Below are 23347 nucleotides of genomic sequence, written 5' to 3'. Positions count from 1 at the left end.
TCCATGTCACACCCCTTCACTCTTGGCACATCATCAATTAGAATTCACAAACAATCTAATGCAAATATGGTTCATAGTGATGTATTTTATTAATCAAATGTTACACTGCAGCCCAGTGCTTGGATGAAAGGCTCACCTATAAGGTCATATGATAGGATGGTCAGACTGAAGCGGCCTGACTGGGAGGAAAAGCCTCTCTTTTCCTTAAGAGAGAAACACAAAGGTATTTGATTTGTACTAATTATGGTGATGTTCTATTTCACCAATATCTATTTGTCAAAACATTGTGGATAGTGGTTGAAGTGCAATTTTCTCAGAGCCAGAGCAACAGCTTTATCAATAGTTCCTCTTTGATTGAATTCCAGCCTCAACAACCTCAACAAATCAGCATTTGCAGACACCCACTAAGCAACACCATAATCATGTTTGGACTGAGAAAATCAAATTCTCAGTCAATTATCTTGGCCTCAATGGAACTGATAATGATTGCTCTTAAGCAGTGAATTGGCAATGTTTAAATGTAAACACAATGTTTCACCCGACTGACTCAGTGTATCAGGTTTCCATTTTCTGGTTCCTGGCCACTTCTCCATTGGTGGGCACTGGTGGGGGTGGGGGACAGGCTGCCTGTGTGCAGAGGGCTTCTTGGACTACATTAACATTATCAGTAAATCCCATCACAGTCAACCAGATGCTGTGGCAAGGCCCCAGCAGCTAGGCTCTCTGCTGGCATATTCTGGAGCCAAAAATGATGTGATGATCACAAAGGCTATGTCACAGCACAACTGAAGAAGATATGCCGTCTTCCAGTCAGTCAGGATGACAACGGTATATACCATGACACCTACACAGTCATAGAATACAGTGCCTCGCTGTCAGACGTAGCAACAAAAATCATTTCTGGATGTGAAAACTTTTACAAATTGGTGGCATTGCTGCACATTTGATAAATGCTAAATTCTGAACTGGTAAGTCATTCAGAGTGACAGAAGAGTTTTATTTGAGAGCTGAGGCTCTGCTTTCTAATAAAACTCATCAATGCTTCTCCTCCATATTGCATAGACAACGTTTGAAAAACAAGTTTTGAATAAGATATCCTAAATCCAAAAGCATTATCAACAGGAACAGTAAGATCACTAGCGGCAAATGTTGCAATTTCATTATGCAATTCAGAATCAGTATCAGAAATACTTTATTTATCATGGGGGGGGATTAAAGCATTCAGAATTCTCAAAAATATAATATTTATTTTTTCATTTCTATTGCAAAAAAATAAAATGCAGACTCTAAATTGCCTGTAGGTGTGAGTGTGAATGGTTGTCTGTCTCTATGTGTTGGCCCTGCGATTGACTGGTGACCAGTCCAGGGTGTGCCCCGCCTCTCACCCAAAGTCAGCTAGGATTGGCTCCAGCCCCCCACCATCCCGACGGATAAGCAGTGTAGATAATGGATGGATGGAAAAATAAAATGCAAATTGCTACTGCAATTATGGGTTTGTAAAAATGAAGAGTTCAACCTGCACTTGACAAAATGTCATATTTCTCTTTCTTTGACCATTCGATGAAGTCTTGCTCCTGCTGTTACATTATTTCTGGCTTAATCCATATATATAGGCATTCTGTTGAAAATTCCCTTAAACACTGTTTTGATTTCACTTTCCTGAAACAGCAAATAGCCCAAAGCTACAAATCACCATCTTTGACATTCTTACTGTCAGTTTTCGCTGGGCACGATGATGCTTATGTCAGCCAACAGGATGGCCATTTGACTCATCTGTCAATAGTACAGCCTGAGGCACATTCAGAGGCTTTTTCTTGCCATTACACTGCATGAAGCTCACTGATTCTCTCAAATGACCTACATCTTCAATAAATGCCCTGACCAAGTTCAATGTAGAAATGCACTGCACATGAAAGCAATACATATCCAGAAATGCAGATGTACACAAAAGCTGTTTGGTATTTCAGTAACTGGGTTCTTGATCCTTCTCTCAGCATGGGCTAGTGTTTCATGCTTTTCATAGTGATGCATTACTTGTGTTGCAAGCACAAAGCACTATTGGTATTCAAAGAAATGTTAAAAGTTCATATTGTGCATGCCAGCAACAGGGCTTTATATGATGCTGTTTGTTGTTATCACTGCTGCACATATTGCACCAATCTATGACCATGTTGAATATGGAGAGTTGCAGTCTCCTGCTGCTCTGGGCTGATTGAAACGGTTGAAAACGTTTCAAGATTTTCTATTCTGACAGATTGCTCACTCTATAGTTTCCCATTTTACAACTTGATTCTAGCTGGTGTAATGCCTCTCACATTGTCCAGTTTGAAGAATATTTTCCCTACAAATCCTACACAGTTCTAATGGGGCAACATGTGGTACAGTACACTTCAACAGACTAAATACAATAAAATAAAATCATGTTACTGAACTCTAAATTAATCTTGTGGTCTCTGTCTGGGCTATTTTTGAGTAATCCGCTGATCTTGAAATCTTTTTGTTTACTTTTAAGGCCTTAATAAAAAGGGGATTGGGCTTTTGCTATTAGAGCCCCTACACTATGAGACTCTGCCCACTGAACTTAGACACACCAAGTCTCTTGCTGTTAGTAATGTTAGATATGTTTTTATTCCCTATTTCATAACGATTCTTTTCTCTCTAAGTCCTTATGGACTTTGGCTTTATTCTCATTTTAACTTTGTTTTGTAACTTTGTACACTTTGTAACATTGTTAAGAAAAGTGCTATATAGTTCAAGTTTACAACAATAACAACATGACTATCAAAGCTGGCTATCACCATATGCAGATTATTTTATCAGATTATCAGATTGCATATTGCACTATATTTTATTTTGTACATTTCTATATTTGTATTTTTTGCACATTTGCATTGTATTTTGTATACTTGTATTTTTATTTCTTCTCAATTTTTTATCTCCCTTTTCTTCGATTCTGATGTAGCTGTTGTGCAATGAGAATTTCCCCCCTTGGGGGATAAATAAAGGTGCATCTTATCTTATCTTATCTGGTAATCACTGGGGAACTTATTATTATTGTTAAATTGCAAAGCACAAATGTTAGCTAGTGCAGTAGCTAGCTATAAAATGTAATCTAAGCTAATTGTTTGCAAACACATTATCCATAAATAACAGCTCTAAGAAGCCTTTTTGCCACTTTTGGTTCAATGTTGATTTCCACTTGGCTGCTACCTTCCCACAACCAAGAATTACCCTACACAAAGTAAGCAATTAGCTTAGTCAAAGTCTAGCAACTAGCGCTTAAATTCCAAATATCTTCGCCGTTACACCAAAACAGAATGTTTGACTTACATGTGTCATCTGGCCAGGCGCATAATGCGTAAGTGTAAGCAACTGTTCGCTAACACGTTAGCCGTAACAACTTTGCAAGTGTCACAATATATTTTCTGCACCCAGAGTTTCAGAAATAAGAGTCCTCTGACTAACACCGGCGATAAAAAATAACAATAGTGAAAACTAAAATGAAATTGCGAGCGGCGACATGGCTTACACAGCATGTCATGGTTGCCCTAGTTTGCCTTAAAGACCCACATCCACACAGGTGTTTTCACTTATGCTGATTAGGCCTCTTAAAGTTGGGTGGAGCTGTGCATTACACGAGGTCACCAAAGTTAATGCACCAATAAAAGTGATAAAGGTACATGTTGTCTCACCCTAATAGGTGCAATAAGAGAGAGAGGGAGTTATCAGTCAAACCCAGCCTGCACGCACAGTCCTCAGATAAAAAAAACAAAAAAAAAACACAAGCCTTCACTGTAATGGCAATGCCAAAACAATACACTGTATGTGTTGTTCGGCCATACTATGTTGGGGGTAAGGATGGTTGCATTAACAAAAAAAACAAAAAAAAATTAATTGCTTTTATTTGATATTGTAAAATGCTACTTTGTGTAACCTCACCTATCATATTTATCACCTCACAAGTGGCACTGGTAGTAGTGTGAACAAAAACACCATCCCTATTGTGTCTTCATTGTGGCAAAAGTAATCTTCATTAGACATAGCATATACTCCTCACAGGGCCTCAGTTGACTGACATTTTGATGATAACTTTTTCATGTACTCATGGGCACAGAAAAGGCCAGGATGTCATTCCGCAGACTGTAAGCCATGTAAAGTTACGACAGACATGAAATATGTGTACAGGGCCTTAGGCATACTCCAAGGACATTGTAGCTGACATTAAATATTGAAACGGAAAGCTTTAATATTGCTTTATGCCCACTGTTGATTTCATGTAAAGTCAATGTAACGTACCCCTAACAAAACATTCTCTTAGTGTAACTCCATCCGTGTGAATTGTATAAATAAATTTGCTGCCTGTACTATTATGGTGGGGTATTATAATTCTTGTTTTCTTGTGCTGCTAATGTATTGTACATAATGCAAACATGGTACACAAGCTAGCTAGGTTAGCCATAGTGTAAAAATGCATCCATTCTTGCAATATTAAAAACATAAAGATAATAGGATTAGATTTTAGGGTTAAAGTAGGGTAGTAATTTCCCAAATGCCTTCAAAAATCTCCAGAGCTGGCTACATTTTTCACAAAAATGACATTATCCTTGCATAACCATCCACTATGATATAATAGTGAAAAAATACATAAGACAGAGCTTGTATATGTTTCTTGCAACATGAGGTATGTGCAGTGTCATTCTGGGGTCACTATCATAGGGTAGTGCTACATAAACAAGGATTTACTTAATAAAAAGATGTTCAATTTCAACATATGGACACCTCTGTGCTTTATCTCCCCTCTCAGTAATAACATTTCTCAGCCACAGTCAACAAGCCGTTCAAGAGTGATAATATTTCCCAATAACAAACAATGCTTGAGAAATAAAAAAAAACAATAACAGTCCAACTCCAGCTATTTGTTTTATTAATGCCCAATGTAAACTAAAAATATGATAATAAAATAGAGCAAGAAATAAGAGCGAGAAAGAAGCACTGAATAAATTTGAAAAATAAAAATAAAAGTTGACAAACCACCACCATTTTTAAGAGCCCTTGCTGAGAAGGGCCTTGTGCCGCGTACTCTGACAAGATAGATACATACATAGATAAAAGACAAAGTTTTTCTTTTGTCTCCTATAACTTTAGTTCCCTGCTGCATTTGTGAGAATACACATCAATATTTAATGGGCATAGAAAAGGGCGATCCCATTTTCTTATCTTACCAATTGGTCCAAAAGCAAGGATGCAGTGTTTTGGCTGCTGCTCCTGAATTAGACAGAGAAAGAGCAAACCAGGGATGAGCTTTAAGCTGTGGCGCCGCTCTCCAGAAAGTCGTTAGGTCAGAGAAGTGTGGAGGATGGCCGGCGTGGGGCCTTTAATAATGAAGAGCTTGTGTTCCACAGGGAAACACCGCCTGAAGCACAAATTCACACTGAGGCAGCTATGGAAATGAAAGATTCTGAGGTGCAGAAAGGTCCCACCACGCATCTAAGAGAAAAAAGGCTGGCTAACACTCCTTAAAGTGCTAGTTGTTTGATTTGGTTGGCAGCATTTTAATCTCTGTCTGAATCACGCCCTAAATTATTTTTCTCATCCCTCACTATCTGTAAATCACACATAATGTCCGGGTAATGAATATAATCTTAACGCCCATGTGTGTGGATTTATCAACAAAACCCGCTAATTATTGAAACAGCATTCCAGATATCAAAATAGGACACTTCACAAAAGCGTTATTCAGTACAAGAAACTTTTTATATTTGCACAGTGAGGAATTGGGCACATCAAAATACTGAGCAGATGCAGATCCCCTCCCGAGTCTCTCGGGCTTTGAAATGAACATCCAAATTTGGGCCTTGGTAGCAGTTTACTCGAGAACACTAGCAGCTCCACTGGCTGCTGCACACGTAGTGCATTGTATATTCGCAAAATGCAGGACCCAATACATGTCAGAGTGTGAGCAACAGGGCTTGACTATCAGATGACACATTCATAAGCTCCTGTCATACTCGAGCTGACCTGTGCAATATCCTTTTTTTTGGCATTAAGAAAGCAACATAATTCTTCTTCCTTTCAGTCTCTCTTCAACAATAAAACCAGCGACTTATCAAAGCGTTCAGATCTGCAAAGGGTACAGTCATATTAACATTACTCTTTTTTAGCCACTTACACTCCCACTTCTTCTCTCATACATAATCTCGGGTTATTGCCTATACTGAGCACTGATCCAAGACCAGAGATCTATTTTCTTTTAAATCTGTAGACCTCACTGTGTGGAAATCAATGGGGTCATTCTTTTATGAGTAAGGTAATAAGTGGTTGTAACTACACATGATTTGAGAATGTTTGTACCTTTAAAAATCTGAAAAAATAGAATTCAAAGGAATGGCTCTTTTGGCGAAAATAATATATATCAACACGATACCCTACAACTCTTATTTATGTCCCTTAAATATGATAATATGAAGCTACGGCCAGGACGTGGTTAGTTTTGCCTAGCATAAAGACTGGTATCTTGTTTTATTTGTAAAAACCTGAGTATAAAAAGGAAGAAGTTGTGGTTTCACAGGGAGCAATGTGCTCCTGAGGTGACTTAAAAACTCCAGGAACTTACTGTACCTGTCCAAAAAAGTAGTCTGGCACACTGTTTTTCGTACAGATTAACAAAACTTCATATAAAGTATTAGTTAGTGAGCCCAAGAGCTGTCTTGTTTTCTCTCTCTTCTCTTTTATTTTAAGTTTTTTAGTTTTTTCTACCGGAGCCAAGCAAGCTGTTTATCCCTGCTTTCAGTCTTTGTGCTAAGCTAAAGTGACCATCTCCTGGATGTAGCTTCATATCATCAGACATATATTAGAGTGGTATTGATCCTCTCATCCAACTCTTGGCAAAAGCGAATAAGCGTAATTTCCCAAAATGTGAAACTATATCATTGATGTGGAACATTAACATCTGATGGATTCCTGACCATTACACCGGAGAGTGTCACCACAATTAATTTCAGGTTTCCATTTAGCTGTCAAGTTCAAGTTCAGTTCTGGGCAAGATGTCACGCTGAGACCTCCTTAGGGATACTGTAGCCAGAGAGATAAGCGACATGTCCTGTGTGAGGAGTGTCTCGGGTAGACAGATGCTGGAGCCTGACCTCTGATAACTGTGTCAGGAAGCTTGGCGTGATGGCAAAGGATTCGAAAATCTGGTGCACTGGCTGTCTAGAAATATCTCCTCAGACTTCATTTCTGGATTGTAGCTACCACATCAAAGACTTCAGGGAGCTGATGTGCCATGTCTTGACCGACTGTTATGAATGACGAATCAGAGCACTGAGGTAAATTTGAGTCAGACATGAAAATGTTGGTTAGCTGAACAAGACTAAGGTCAACAACAGAGTATCTAAAAATGAGATCTGTCATGTCATGCTTGCTACAACTGATGGTGACAGCCCTTGAAGACTATCTTTTTGCAAGACTGTTTATTTTTAGGATTGTTTTTTTTTTTTTTTTTTTTATGTGCCGTATTCACTTTTAAGAGGCTTCACAAAAAAGAAAAGAAAAGAAGACTTGACACACCTGCCAAAAAGACATACTTGTCAACACAGTTAATAGGCTGCTTTGGTGAGCTGTATCTCAGGAGAGGTCGCTCAGTGATAGAAGCCACTTGTCAGGTAATTTCTACCTCTGCATGAGAGATTAGGGTGAAAGTCGCATAGCCAATTGCTGTCATTACAATGTCTCACAACATTAACGCACCGAAGACAGATCCACGATTGTTGTATAATCTTGCAGGTTAATAACAAGGGGCAAATGTAATTGTCGCACATTTGATTGAGCCAAACTCACGAGCCACGAGATGAGGCACTTTAAGAACAATCACCACTAAATCAACACTTTGTCATATTAGTCAACGTCAGCATTAGGCTTGGCTTTAGGGTTCATTGCTCTGAATAAAAATCTAAATGTAAATGTGGGGAGATTTAGTGTTTGTGATTTATATCTGCTAATAACCTGGGATATTGATTTGTCAGATGTTTTTTTTAAACTGCTTTGCCTTATCCAGAGAAAAAGTGTCAGCAAATAGCTTTAGGCTACAGGAAATCGTGAAAAGGATTTTTCTTGGTTTTTGGATATTGTATGAGCCAGGCCCTTTATCAATTAATAGAGAAAGCAAACGCTAGGTTAATGTAGGACAGTTCACGTCCAGACTCCAGACTGACTTTAGTTAAGGTTAGGGATAGACTGCTATTTTGACAGTAAACAAATGAAATGTGTATGACATTAAATCTTTGTCCGTGAACATATTACTGATACATTGAGTATAAATATTTGTCTGACTTGCTCGGTACATTAATTGACATTTCCTCATAATGTTTATACAAAACCTCATTCGGTATGGCGTTACATTTCTCTCAAGAAGTATTTTCTTTTGCTAATTTGTTGTATATAAATTTAACTTCTAGGACGCCAGGGCTGCATTGATGCTTCTAAACTTTCTTACAAGTAAAGTACGACTTCTTTTCTCTATTGACATTTCTTGGTTAATGAGGATAAAGTGATTGTCTAATGACCAGAACAAATGTGATGTCTCTACTCTCTCTGAGCTTTCAAGGTTGACAACAATTCATCAAACATCAAACTTTTTTCAAACGGAAAAATCCACTCTAACTGCTGATTGTACATCATATGGGCCGTTTCAAACTGTTACTTCAGAAGCAAGCAAACAAACATGCAGCAACACCCACTACAACGCCTACTGAATGTCACCAAGCAGCCCTCATTCAATCTGTTGCTTCAAACAAGTGTGCATGTATAATGCGCACCGACACATGTGTCCCCGCATGGAGAATTGGATTATGAAGGCTTCCAGCACTCGATGATTAAACATTTCCGAGAGGATATTGTACTTTTTGACCCTTTTCTAGCGCAGTCTTTGCTGCCTTCTGTTCACTTGCCCCAACAAACTGAAATATGTGCTTTCCTAGAGTTACACTTGTGATTTTTATCCACAGACGGTTATTTTCTGGGAAAGGGTTGAAAAGAGGAGCAGAACATGAGAGGGGGAGAAAAAAAAGACATTCAGACAGAGACAGCATTTTAAAATAATAACAAGACCTACACTGTGTAAGTGTGATGAGATAATAATGTTGAACATTACAGTCAGTCCACAATATTAACCTCACAAGTGCCACGGATAAACACAAAGGAGCCTGCACTTTGATAAAGCAAGTCAAAGTTTAAATTACCCATAGTCATTTCACATGCAAATGTCTCTTAACAGAAATTAAACATGTTTGAAAAGAGCAACACTCTGTGTAATTGTTGCTGCTGTACAGGGATTTTGTCAGATGCAGAAAGGACTGTAACACATTGTGATTGGACGGTTAATTGTCATAGTAATATCTATCACTATGTTCTATAGTATATCTGTCTATGTGTTCAATTTTAAAAACAAATGTACAAAGCATTTAATTTCTATCATTTAAAACAGCAGGAAAATTAAACTAATGCCCATTGTCAGAATTTGAGGTGAAGCAGGGGTTTAATAAACCTTGACATGACCACAGACATTGACTTACACACTTCCTGACTCCAGCTTTCCAGCTATCATCTCATGATGACTGTGACTTTAAGCTAATGTGTTTCCAATAGTTGAACACTATCCTGGTATGACCTTGATCATACTCTACCATTGATTGGTCACCTCCTACTGCGAGTTAAATTGACACCTTATCACAGCGGCATACCTTGCCTCAGACATATTAATGTACTTCTATAGACAAATCTGCTCAAAGTTGCACACACAGATGCTTGCAGACATTTCTACACAGGTACACTTATTTGCCTCTCTTGGATATTAGTAATTTCATTTGGATTTCACTTGACCCACGTTAAGGCACTCCAAATATTTCGCACCGATTTCTAAATGTGAACCTGGCTTTGTGGCAGAGTGGCTAGCACCACTATCTCACAGAACAAAGGCTCTGGTCTTTTATGTGTGACGTCTGAATGCTTTTCACATATTAAAGTGGTCCAGGTTTTCTACCATGTCCAAGTACACGTGGGTCTGGTGAAGTGGAGATCTTAAATTGCACCAAGACGTGAACACTTAGCTTTGAAAACACAGTGAAACCTTTTAGACGCATGAAACAGTCAAGTATTAGATATTAGTATGAAATGCGTGGGACTAAATCAGCAGATTACTCACAAAATTCAATTCATGTTGAATATTTAGTGTGTACAAAGCTCATCAAAGGATCTAATCAGTAAGAAACAGAGGTAGTAATGATGACACGGTGTGCTTATAGACCCAATTTCCATGGCAGAGAGCATTACTCTGAGTTTATGTCAGATCAAGTCTATACTATAAAGTAAGTAAAGTATGTGGAATTTGTCCTTCCATATATACAGTACACATATATACAAGACATATGTTGATGTTACTGAAGAAATCTACTGTTCAGAAGGCTGAGTTTGGACAGCACACTGTAATATTGTGTTTTGGTATTACAGCCACATTCAAGCATCTGGTAGCGTCTTAAGGGGGATATTCTATCTTCTAGTCATTTTATAATTGATTTAATATTCAATGATTGTGTTAGATCAGTCTTAACATAGTTGTGCAACCAGAAGAGATCAGCCCTACAAAACATATTGGCTGCTTATCATTCATTGTGTTAAATTACCCTTCTTGCCTTAGTTGGATGTCTTAGGAAAAGTTTTCCATTGGAATTAAATAGGAATGAATGAGGTACAGCACGACTGACTTAAGAGTATGGGTAATCATGGTGTTTGAATGTAAAAGCAGGCACAATTAAGATTAAATATAAAAAAGTAAGAAATACAAAACATGAGAAATAAAATCCAATCATTCCTCAAGAAAGAAAAAAAAATAATGCAGCACTAATCTTCGAATGTTGACGTGTGCAAGGCTACAAAAGCAATCATAAAAATGGACTCTCTAAGAGAAACATATTACATCTCAGTAAGTCCACAGGGGTTTTTATTTCTCTAGGGTTTTCTTCTTGGTAAGGGCTGTTTCAGGAACAACTGGCCCTTATCAAGCACTGAGCAGTGAGAGATACCTGTGACAGCCGACATGTTTGAGGCCCAAGTGCTTAATCTCTGGTCTCTGCTACGGAGCAGTGAGGCGCATCACTAAAGCAAGAGGGAAGTGACAGCACGCATTTCAAATCAGCCAACACGAGAAACAGAACGGGAGAAAAACCACGTAGCATGAACACGCTCCTCTAATCGTATCAAAGACTTCTACAAACAAACATGGGTGAACTGTGATTGATGGGAGCGCCGTTAATAGGACTCCCAATCCAGCACTGTGCGACAGAGGAGGGTGGCGGGGACCAGAGATCAATAGCATCTCGGAAGCATGTTAGGGAATCATACTGAATCAGATTGATGACAGCTGGTGGTGATGTATTTGGCAATCTAATTTTAACACAAAGTAACTCAGTGATAGTGCTGCCACGAGGCTGAACTCAATCCTCATGGGCCAACGCTATCACAGCTGTTGAGAGTGAACTGTGTGCGAGCTGCAGGTGTAAGAAGGGGCAGCACTGCGGTTATGTCTTTGATTCTCAATTCATGCACTATGCCATGAAAGTGCATTAAATTATTCATCCTTAGTGGCAATCTCACAAATATTTTAGGCCCAAAAATCCTCTTTCAGTGCACTGTCAGGCTTCTGTATAGATTTAAAGTGACTCCTCCAAATTGATATTAAAAGAATCAGACTGGTAGAGATTCCTTGTGCAACCAAAAAATTCATAGCAGTTGACAGTTGACACCAGCTGAACAGTTGATGTAGCCACTCACTGCTTTCTATCCTCCATCTAACTGGACTGGACTACAGTGAGCTCTGCCAGGGAAGCCAGCCACAACACAGACAGGGCGCAGACACTCATTTTAGAAAAGCTTATTAAGTCTATGTGTTTTTCCGTGTTCGCAAGTTTGTGTGCATGCCTTGTATACAACATATGCTGCTTGTGAGAGATAAAAAAAAAAAAAAGTCTCCCTTTAGCAAGCTTGGTTACCAACCAGGAAACCTTTCATGCTGAGTGTGTTATGTAAATACTGTGTACCACACACTGTCCTCATCATTTCATCCTGTGTATTCATCCTCTGGTTAATGGCTGAAATATACGGCAGCTCTTTAAAGGCAATGACTTGTGAGAATGACTGGAAAACAAATCAGGCAAAAAAGAAAATATCTCCAGTTCTGTGGTTTACTGTTACTGCATAAGCATTTTATGTTAAAATCCATAAAGGAAAATTATGGATTATTACAGACGTGTACATAAAAATGAAACACCTCGATGGCTCAATATTTCTTAATTGCTAAGTGCACCAATTTCTCTTTTAAGAAGGACACAGTGCAGCATCACCAACTGGCCTTAGGTTCGTCTGCTGAATGAAGCTTGTTGGGGGATGGATGAATCCCTCCCCTGTTCTGGTTTTCTGGGCCAAGTCTGCATGATGGGGCCCTGAGCCTTCGGTCTGTGCCAGGTGGCAGCTGGGAGAGAGAGTCCCCAGCCAGGCTTCAGCAGCCCTCACTCTGGTCCTCTGGCCACCACCGTTGCCACTCGGGGCTCGACACCAGCACTTCTGACCTGCAGATTGGTCATGGTTCGTCTGCAATAGCCAGTTTGTTTAAGCATAAGCCTTTTGTCTGCAATTTATTTGATCAGCCAATAATTTCATGTGCATCCCACCATTCAGCAAATTACACTGTTAACACAAGATTTTTTCCTCCCTGCAAAAATTCACTTTAAATCACAAAGCAGTGCTATAACACAGTACAGAATCCATCTCCAGTTTATTCACGTAAATTAAATTCTGCTGTATCTGGTATGGACACTAGCAGTAAATGTTCTCTGCCCACACAAAGTGATGAATCAAATCTTAAAGTATTAATCAGCGTGATGCTTGTTGGGGCTGAGCCATGGGCTCAACACATACAAGCTCATACATTAACCAGGGAATCTCCATATTGCCAGTTTAATATTTGGATGTAAGTGCGCCAAGTAATATAACAGCTCCTTCAAACAACAATGAGAGAACTCTTCATGCAGGGTCAATCACCAAAGATGGCTGCCTTAAACACCACTTCGCCCCATAACAGTATGCCTCATCATGTTAACTCTGACAGTTCATTACACTAATAAAATATTTCTGTGTCATTTTGTCAGTCTGGAGACTTCAGTGAGATACAGGACAATAGAAAGACCCCTCTGCCAAAATTATTTCAGTCAGCTAACAGAATATCAACCAGTTAGCTGATCAATCACTGGAGCTCTGTCCCTCTTGCAATAGAGAGCAGATTTAAGTGATAAAAAAAGACTAGTCTAATGTCAACTATAGTGACGTTAATGCTCCTTTGTATAAATTTGAACAACTCTACACCACCTATTCCCATGGCAACAAAACCTCTGCAGTAAAGGTCCCTGCAACCTTCCTATTTAGGTGAACGTTTGATGCATATACCGCAGTGCATGCATTAGGTCAAAAGCTAAACATACAAGTGAAGGCTGCAGTTGCAGTTCCTCTAGGCCACTCTAGACAGAACGGAGGAACTGAAGGAGGGCAAAGGTACAATCTACAAGGATCCACTGCTGCTGCATTGAGCTTCGGCACATGCTGAGCACACAAAGTTATGCAGGGTGCATATCTTCAGGGTGCTGCCTCCATCCAGCTAGCAGTTCACCCTTTAAAACTGACGGACAGACTTTTTGCCTGAGACAGAGACACTTTCCCTCCTTGGAGACATTTCCAGAAAGATGTTCGCTCCACTCAGGCCTCACTTTTCACACACAGCTGCATACTAACTTTAACCTTTACCATCCAGGCTGGTTTGCTATAGAGGATGCACAAGAAGGTTTTCTTGCTCGGTCTGTTGAATGTGTGTTTCAGCAGATGGTCTCGATTGCGCATGTGCATAGATTTGTCCCTTTCACAAGGCGCATTACATCACCGTTACATTTCATTTTATGATGCATTTTATCTTATCCATCACCCATTAATGACCTCATACTCAACTTGACTTGTGAGAGGAGTGGTTTAGCTTGCCACTGCCCTTATGAACCCCACTTTTATTAGCATATTTGGCAATAAAACAGTTACGCTTTCCTTAATTAATAATTCATCCATACTTTTTTATCAAACATTTCAGTATACAGCTGAGCCCAGCTCTAGGATTTAACTGCAAGATGGGGCTTCACTGAAGAAAGACTTGTTGATACATTATTCACATTTTAAATTATGTAACATTTCATAGAAAATCTAATAGGAAACCTTGTGCCACCCACATAATTAAGTCTGTCAAGAACATCAACACAAATAGATCATGTGGGTCAAACATGTAGCTACTCCCTCCACTGGTAATCAATGCCACAAGTCAATTTACAGCCAATGGCTTTCACAGCATGCGCCAATCCATTACTGATTCAATTGTAACCCATTAAGACTGTGTGAGGTGATATTAAAGGTGGCACTATTAAAATCCAATGGCTTCATTCAATAACTTTGTTCTGGAGGACTTAGCCAGCCAACTGTGTACCAAAAGTGGCTGTACAGAGGCTGGTTCACCGCTGCCTCCTGTAGCTGGAGGCCATACTTCACCCCTGCCCTGAGAAAGATGTAAGAGCTCAATGACAGCAACACTTAGCTGACATCACTGAATAGATGTGTCAGCTGTTTTAATATCTTTTCACAGCTCTAAATGACTGAATGCAATCCTGCAAAAATGCTGTTTAAGCACTTAGCTCAGACAAACCTCAGAAAACCAGTAATGACTCGTATGAAGTTTGAAGCACCGTGGGGGAAGAAAACTAAACATTGAGGTTTGATAGAAGTGCTTAAACTGCTCATGTACAAACTGAAGCTGACCTTCTGTTCTGACGACTTGTCTGGTTTTCCAGCCAAGACAAACTCGTGAAGCAATAGTCAATAAAAAGCACCTGAAGTACGGAACAGAGGACATGAATGCCAATAACAACAACAGCCAGTGCCCAGTCCACAAGTTTTCCTTCTACTTACACGAGAAGAAACACAGTGCTGAGTAGTGCAACACCTCCTACTCAGACCACCCCCCCCCCCCCCTTCCATCCTCTGCCTTCACTTTATTTACTCTTTCCAAACCAGCTTTATCTGGAATCTACGTGGTTCCTACAAACACTGGGTGAAGACAGAGTGGCTGGGTGAGTGTGGACCACCCTCCACCTTGAGGATCACCTATTGCTGAAGTGGACACTTCTACTGCCATGTCAGAACAGGATGTGGACAGAAAACCGAGCTACAAAGGAGGCCCTCACAGCCGGCGGGATCATTTTGTGTTAATGCTTTCCAGAAAAAGACGTAAAACAGCTATGAAAACAGAATTCAGTCCAACTTTTGAAGGTCAACCGGTAGTCACTACCCAGCAGTTTTCCTGTAAAAAGACATCCTGATTCATCAAGTAACACCACCTCAATATAGGGTGAGTATCGAAATAGCAGGGCCCCAGGACCATCAAAAACAGTATGATTTTTTTGGTTAAGTGTTGCTGAAGGCAAGTGATTTACATAATCTCCATTTGGTTGCAATTTATCATGTCGAACTGCAATTTAGAGACCAATTTCCTGCTTCCAAGCTATCTATTAAATGAGTAAAGATACAATGGTGACATTAAGTAGAGTGAACATTTATTTAACTCAGCAGCTCTAAGGAAGCAGAGTTATAGATAGTCATTGTGCAAACGTCAGAGATTATTAATGCCCAAATCCCTGAATTGTATGGTGGCCCTTGCTGTAACCGTTTGGCTTTCACTACATCGTGATTCAATGGACTTAGGACATTTTTTAACACAAAAAACTGTATGAATACATGACACTATCATGCTCCGTGAAAAAGGAACATTTGCCAAATTCCCTTTCTGACTAAGGTATATATATATATATATATATATATATATATATATATATATATACACACACAAACACATCTCATTACTATTATAGATCAATTCCTATTACATTACCATTATTAGACATAGACTTTGTAGTTGTACATAGTTTTTACTTCCATGTCATGCCAAACATTTTCTGTAGCCATCCCACATGGGATTACAAGACACCCTATATTTAAAACATGAAAACATTTCTAAGACATATTCCTGTAACAAATTTACATAACCAAATAACCAAAAGGGAAACATAAGTTAGAACACCATGTGTACCTCTGTATACTTCCAGATTGCATGTATTTAGCCGTGAAATTTCAGAAAAAAAAAAAAAAAAAGTTGGCTCTATGGCAGAACAAAGAAAAGAGATGCTACAGCCTAAAGTTTATCCCGAGGCTTCTTTTTTCCCCTCATCTCCCAGGCTTTTTTCCAAGTAACTGGCTGACTTTAAGCGCCACTCCAGTGAGGTAGTGTTGCACATCCATAAAGAGGGCTCACAAGAGACAGATTTAAAAAAGAATGGTCAAAATCAAAGCAGCGCAGACTGAAATATCCTGGCTTCTAGTCCGTAGTGTTGGTCAAGTTCCAAGAACTACTGGCTCCTACAAATGCCTGACTTGAGGCAGTCTGTTAAAAATTTTAGTCTTGAGCTCAAGCAGAAATAACCCTGATGACATCTGGGTCATTTTTTTTTTCAGATTTTAGAGAGCTCTCTGTGTTCTACTGTGAAAGCTGACAAGGTCTATGAGGTTCATTCCCATCCACTAGCAGTAGAGTCTCACGACTACCTTCTGGCTGCAGACTCCAAAATAACAATCACCCGAGGAAAAAATTCTTCAATTCTCATGGCAATAACATGATAAAATAAGATGTGGTAGACATATTGACATGGTGCCATGTATATGTATGTGTGTATATGTGTATATGTGTGTGTATGTATATATATATATATGTGTGTGTGTGTGTGTGTATATATATATATATATGTGTGTGTGTGTGTGTGTGTGTGTGTATATATGTGTATATATATATATATATATGTGTGTGTGTGTGTGTGTGTGTATATGTATATGTATATAGAGATATATATATAGAGATAGATATATATTCAGCATGCTGTTGGTGTTGCTGTTTGCTTTATGAAGATGTCTTGCCGTGTGTCTCTGTGTGTGTTGTACAGCAAATTACATCTTCAAGGGCAATGAAGTTTTCTAAAATAAACTTCCAGAGCCACTGAAGACATTATAAAAATGTTTTTACAGTTCAAATTGAATTGTACCTTACTTCTTTACTTCTTTTTTTTTTTTTTTACAGATTAAAAATATTGCATGACTCCTTGTGAAATGCAACAATAATCTGATGATATAAAGCAAAAGGAAACTCAATTTTGTACAATAAATACATCAGCATTTCTTCTTCCATTCCACTGAGTGGTAAAATGTCATTTCAAGAGAACACATTAAGACTTCTTGAATAAATACTATACAGCATGTTAGCACATACATACATATATATATAAATTTACAATTTACTGCACACAGACACTAAATTACTTCTCCATCATTTAGATTTTGTGCTGGCCCGCTAACACACACACACACAGGCACTGACATATCTGATACTATCTCACTAGCTAAATTAGCTCTTAAGGACAACTTTCCCTGCATGGACCTATCCGTATCTTCCACTATACTATCATCTTTTAAATGGGGTATACATTTCAAACAACCTTGAGCTGTTTGTACTAGATGATGCTTATCTGGTGCTGAGGTCACTGCCTGAGATCAAGGGTATTTAAATAAAAAAATAAAAAAAACACTATAATAAACAGGCGGCACTCCGGTTTGTCTAAACTTCTCAAGCCTGCCGTTTTGTCAGGTCAGCAGTGTCCTGCCACGCCAGCCCGGCCAGGTCAGCCTGCTCAATGTTAGATGGACACAAGTGATAAGAAGTGGAACACAGTGGAGACATTTCAAAGACACAATGCCATTCTATGAGTGAGCTCTGGAAAAGCTTCAAATTCATGCAGAGAAAACCACAGGCTCGCTACTTGGCATTCAACGAATCAACGCTGTTACCACAAAGCAAATTAATTTCTGACTAATTAGGCTAACAACCGGCTTTGGTGTTGGAAGAAATAAGAAAAGCTATTATCATTACCGTCCACTTAGACACAGCTATGAGAGCTTTCATTTATTCTGGGTGAAGCACGGCATCGGTTTACAGACAAAGAAGGTCCCAACTATACTGTCACATCTGTGTGTGTATGTGTGTGTGGAAAAGCTAAATGTCTCTCGATGTATACCATATTAAATACTACTGTAGTAGCCCAAATGAGACAAACCAAAGACACTGAATTCTTCACGTTGATTCAAGCTACACTAATAAAGCTCAGTGCTGCAATGCTGAAAATCACAAACTCCAACCATTCTCAAATGTCAGGAGGGTGTTTTTTTTTTTTCTTTTTTTCACCCCCTCTCAGAGCAGGGGCATCCTCAGGGAGTTCAAGAGACAAATTCATCTTTTCATTTCATGCACAGAGAGAGGTAAACAGGGTTTTTCTTGCCTACTGTGACTGCCAGGCTCTAACTCTAGGTCCCTGTTTGCCACGCTGTGTTGTGGGGCATTTGGTAGCATTTGGTACTCTCAACAAGCCAAGCAGCTCATTGCTATACTGACAAATGAAGAATTGAGGGAACTGTGACCTGGAGAACAGCATTCATTTAAGCTTAAAAATGAATTAACTGGACTGCAGTCACTCTAACTCTGCCAATAATTCTCTGTGTCTCTCTTCAAACGAGCTCTGAATAATGAAAAAGGCAAGACAAAATAAAAGTTAAATTAAAAGTATAATAATTTAAGCAACAAAAAAAAAATCACATTTCCATTACATACCTACTGGTTTGTCCTCCTTTGAGGATCCACATGACTATAAACTTGCATCAGTGACACTTTCCGCATGTTCTACGAACACTTCTATGAATGTGGCTATGGACAAATAAGAGAAGTATAAAAGGTTAAGACTCGGGCAACATAAATAAATGAATACATAGGTGAGGAGTTGTTCTCTCTATCCCTTAATGATCCTTACATGACATGTGACACCAAAAAAGGAAGGCTGCAGATTGTAAACGAGCCTGTGAAACAGCACTCAGCATGGATACAGACATGCTGTAGTTTTGTGACAGGATTCAACAGCCACGCAACAGTCAATGTGCTGCTCAGAAATGACTTCTCCCAACATCACAGTGTGGTTCCTCAACATCGGTAAGGGGTCGCACACAGATCTAGCTGTCCATGCAGAACGAGTCCTATCAATTGCGTCTCCGTCCTTTGTTGCGATGATCCCGCGGCAGAAACACAGGCTACAGCTCTGAGGGAGACAAACCGCACTTCGGCACAGGGATGTTTTCACCTGCTGCACTGTAACGCTGCTACGCGCCTGCAGCCAGACCCTCTGAATCTATTCTGGCTCCCAACAGCCTCAAGAATGTTCCTGAAAATGTACAAATGCTAAAAGCTCCCCCTAAATGCGCAAAGCAAGTTCAGTGTCGTATTAATGATGTGGTGTCGTAATCTGCGCTTTATCAGCCGGTGCGCATTATAATGCAACATTTTAACAGCCTGGATGACAACTACAGGAAAAGATGCAGACTTCCAGTGTGGCATCCACACCGGGCAAAAAGCGGATGACGAGCAAATTGATGATCAACTCTTCATCATTCATGAATTGTGCCTTCCAAGGAAGACAGGGGGGTTTATATCCAGCAGCTGCTCAACATTTGGCGCTCGTAACAACACGGGCTGCACTAAGACGGCCCGTGGTGCCAAGTTTCACCGGACTGCGCATCCCCGACGGCCCGGTTCTTCCTTACCTTTCTCCTCGTCCGACACTGTCAAGGGCTCGGCGCACGGAAATAATCCCGAGAATAGGGCTAGGAAGGCGAGTAGAAAAAACTCGGACATGTTTTCGGAGAGCGGGCTGTACAGAGCCACGGTGCTTCTCCTGTTCCAGCTCCTGGTCCGGGTCCACTCTCCCCCCCACCGCCACCCGGTTGTCGAGCGCCGTTATTCGGTGATGTCCGGCTGAACCAGTACGCAGAACAGCGCAGCGCTCCCCCCCGCTCCGCGACACATGCACACCGCCGCTCTGTGCAGCGAACAGACGCACCGGAGACGGCAGGAGAGCTGAGAGTCAGGGGCAGAGGGACGGAGGGAAGGCGGGGTGGGAGTGTAGGAGGATAAAGGATGAGTACGTTTCCTGCCTTTTCTCAATGATTAAATGCCGTCAAGGTGGCGCAGCTCGCCTGAAATTCATCATATTGGTTAGCTGTACAGTCAGTGGAGTGGGCGTCAGTCTGAGGTCCGGGGGTGTTTCGGAGGGTGGTCCTCAGAAAAAGAAGGAAAAAGTCAAAGAATGTGGGATGAGGCATGAGTAATCTCAGCCTCCAATACACCCAAGTACAGAGTTCAATTGTCTGTACCAAACCCTACAGAGCCTATGACAGAATTGGCTCGTAGCCTATAAATCTTAGAAAATAGCCAAGTGCGCAAATGTGACATAGACAGTGCTGAGCTGTACGACTTATTTACAGTCACCACAAGGACACCCCAAACTGTCACCCAATGGACCCCACAGAGAGCACTGCAGTCAGGTTTTACTGAGATCTAAAACAGGCCCGACTACATGATAACAGTTCAAATCAGCCCTCCAAAATATTAGAATATGAAGCCTAACTGATTTGTGTGAGATCCCGTGGTGCTTAATGCACCAGCTTCTCATCAAGTGACTACATGGCCACTTTGTCGCCAGGATAACTCCAATATTTTTTAAACCTGAGCCATAATTTTATGTGTTTTAGGTTCAAATGGTTTTGGAACTGGTCAAGCAGATCGACTCGGCCAGCAGCCGTGACAGGCTACAGTGGCTGTAATGTAATCCTTTGAGGCAACATCATCAAAGTGCAGTCCACTAAAAGTGCTTGTTTTTGCCACTGACAGGCTCAGATTGTTATTCAAAGTGTCTGACAACATTATGGAAAGGATGCCCACAGAGACCACCCTGTTAGATCCTTTTTATTAATCCAGAAACAGTATCCTCATATCCCTCTCTCCAAAGCCACCAGACTACACTGACAAAAATGATAATTTTACCACGCAGAACATGCGAGTTGCTGGTCTACCACAGCTTCAATTGATTAGTTTCTTTGTGTTATTACGTGACTTTCGTGCTTGGATTCAACACAATATGTGTGCAACACACAATTACATTTGAACAAATCTGAGGCCACTCCTCCTTTTCAATGTTTTTGTCAAGATCAACTTCCCATTTTTTTCTTTGTGGACAGAGTATGGTTTGGAAAAAAAACCCTATTAAGCCTTGGTAAAGTGAACTCATTTATTTGGATGATTTCTCTGATAGCCATTTCATTTTCTTTATTATAGAGGACTTTGGGTCCTCCAACGTTTGCTGTGTCAACTGAATGAAACGTATTGCACTGATTGCAAAAATTGGGAGCTAGGTCTCATTTTTCCTAAATCTGTTTAAATCAGAGCAGCGTTCCATTGTCATACAAGCTATCAAAAGTCAGACAGCATTTTCTGCCCACTATTCGAAAACATTATCACTTAATACAGAAGGCAGCGCTGGGTTATTCCATAAAAGAGACTGGGGTGATAGAGGCTTATTCCAGTTCACGAACTTATGAGCACAGTCCCACATTCACAGAGTGAAGTATAATTGGTTTGCTTGTTATTTTTCTGAGACTTTTCATTCTACAGTAGAGGGCAAAATTTAGGTCCAAAGGTAAAAGATTGTTTTTGATTGTTGTCCATGCTCAGGACTGGTTAAACCATTGTTTCAGTAGTCTAAACTGTGTTGCCATACAGTGGGCTATAGTGTCATATTAGCTAAGCCAAGCATACTCAAGTGGAAGATACAGTACACTTACACAGACCCCAACATCCGTCTCCATATTTTGAATTTGCCATGCAAATAATTTGCCTGCACCTTTGCCATGCTCCACATATCTCGGTTTTGCTTTCAAGAATGCACTTTCAGGGAACTAAACTTTAGTATTGCCCTATTTAGTTGCTGCAGATTAACATTGTCCTTATTGTTGCAATGTTTAATTTCTGTTACTAATGCTAGAATGTCTTTTTTTCTTTTCTAAGTGGGAGGAGTAAGAAAGAATACAGCCTCAACAGAAAGCTTTGAATGGTTAGAATAGAAATAGGGCTGTGAGAGGGGAACAAAGTAACAAAAGCGCAGCAAGACAAAATTAACTTAAAAGCCTTGAGATTTTTCAGACGTGGACTAAAAGCTGACATGCTGATTATTAAAAGTAAAAGTAGGCAACTCATAAGAATGTAAGTAAACACTAAGTACAGAGCTGTGAGTGTTAATGAGTCACTAATAGCGAATTCCTTCGCATCTCCACAAACTCAAAAACCCAAAACATCAACCACATCTTCACTAGAGTAAGATTTATTTGGGGGAAATTGGACTGAATGGGTGCAGCATGGTGGTGCAGTGGTTAGCAAGTACATTTTATCATTCAAAACTAATTTTGCAGACTAAATTTGTAGTAATGTTGATAAAGAATTGTGCTATTTCTATCAAATTTATGCCAGAATACTTTTTTTTTTTTTTGCTATCATGGCAATATCATTTCTAGTTATCTTTGTTAACAGAGAAAGTGTGCAGTGATTAGAATGGGTTATTGTAAGGTTATTGTTTTCTTGCAAAACCTCATTTTGTAAACGAAGTATTGAAGTTTTCAACCACTGGTTGTGTTGTGGGGCCTGTAGTGTATGTTATACCAACATGAGCATTTATTTCTGCAGACAGCCCATTCCTTACAAGTCTCACATTTTACCTTTGTGACATTTTAGTGTCTGGTGAAATTTCAGCCATGAAATGAAAATCTCTTGGATTTTCACAATATCCCTGTCGAAATGTTTTTCTAGTTCAAGAATAAAATGCCTATCGACTGTGGATTGCTCTTCCAGGCTATTGTCACCGTGCTACTGACAGTGCCAGTGTGTTCTAGCGCACCGACCAGCTTGGTATGGATGCTGCGGCTGCTCAGAGGAGCAGAGCGTCATAGTGTTTGTGCAGAGTGCACTGAGTGAAGCAAGCAACAGAGACCTTTAAATATGTTTTTTATCCTCATTATTCATTATCTATTCATATCTTCAATGTATTTGTGAGTACAGTAACTGATCTAATGAAGATGAAGACTGCTGCTAATGAATTGGCAACCCATAGTCTCTATTTCTCTCCATCTCTTAACAGGCAAGCTTAAGCAAGAAACTTAGGGTTAAGTCACTGTAAATTTTGCTTAGTTTTCTTCTTTAAATAATAATAAAGCATAGATACTGCAACACGCATTCATTATCCAC

General features: G+C 39.8%; 1 protein-coding gene across 1 annotated transcript in view; it reads right to left on the bottom strand.

Moving 5' to 3' along the window:
* The window catches only part of lrp1bb (low density lipoprotein receptor-related protein 1Bb), a 226081-nt gene extending 206172 nt beyond the window's left edge, over nt 1-19909 (bottom strand). The window contains exon 1 of the mRNA XM_070837556.1: nt 19819-19909. Coding sequence (XP_070693657.1) covers nt 19819-19909 — 91 coding nt within the window. The remainder of the gene's footprint in view (nt 1-19818) is intronic.
* Nucleotides 19910-23347: the final 3438 nt, after the last annotated feature.

Source organism: Pempheris klunzingeri, chromosome 10, assembly GCF_042242105.1.
Source record: "Pempheris klunzingeri isolate RE-2024b chromosome 10, fPemKlu1.hap1, whole genome shotgun sequence".
In the NCBI taxonomy this organism is placed as follows: Eukaryota; Metazoa; Chordata; class Actinopteri; order Acropomatiformes; family Pempheridae; genus Pempheris; species Pempheris klunzingeri.
Note: the sequence above shows the minus strand (reverse complement) of the source record. Positions and strands in the feature narration are given on the sequence as shown.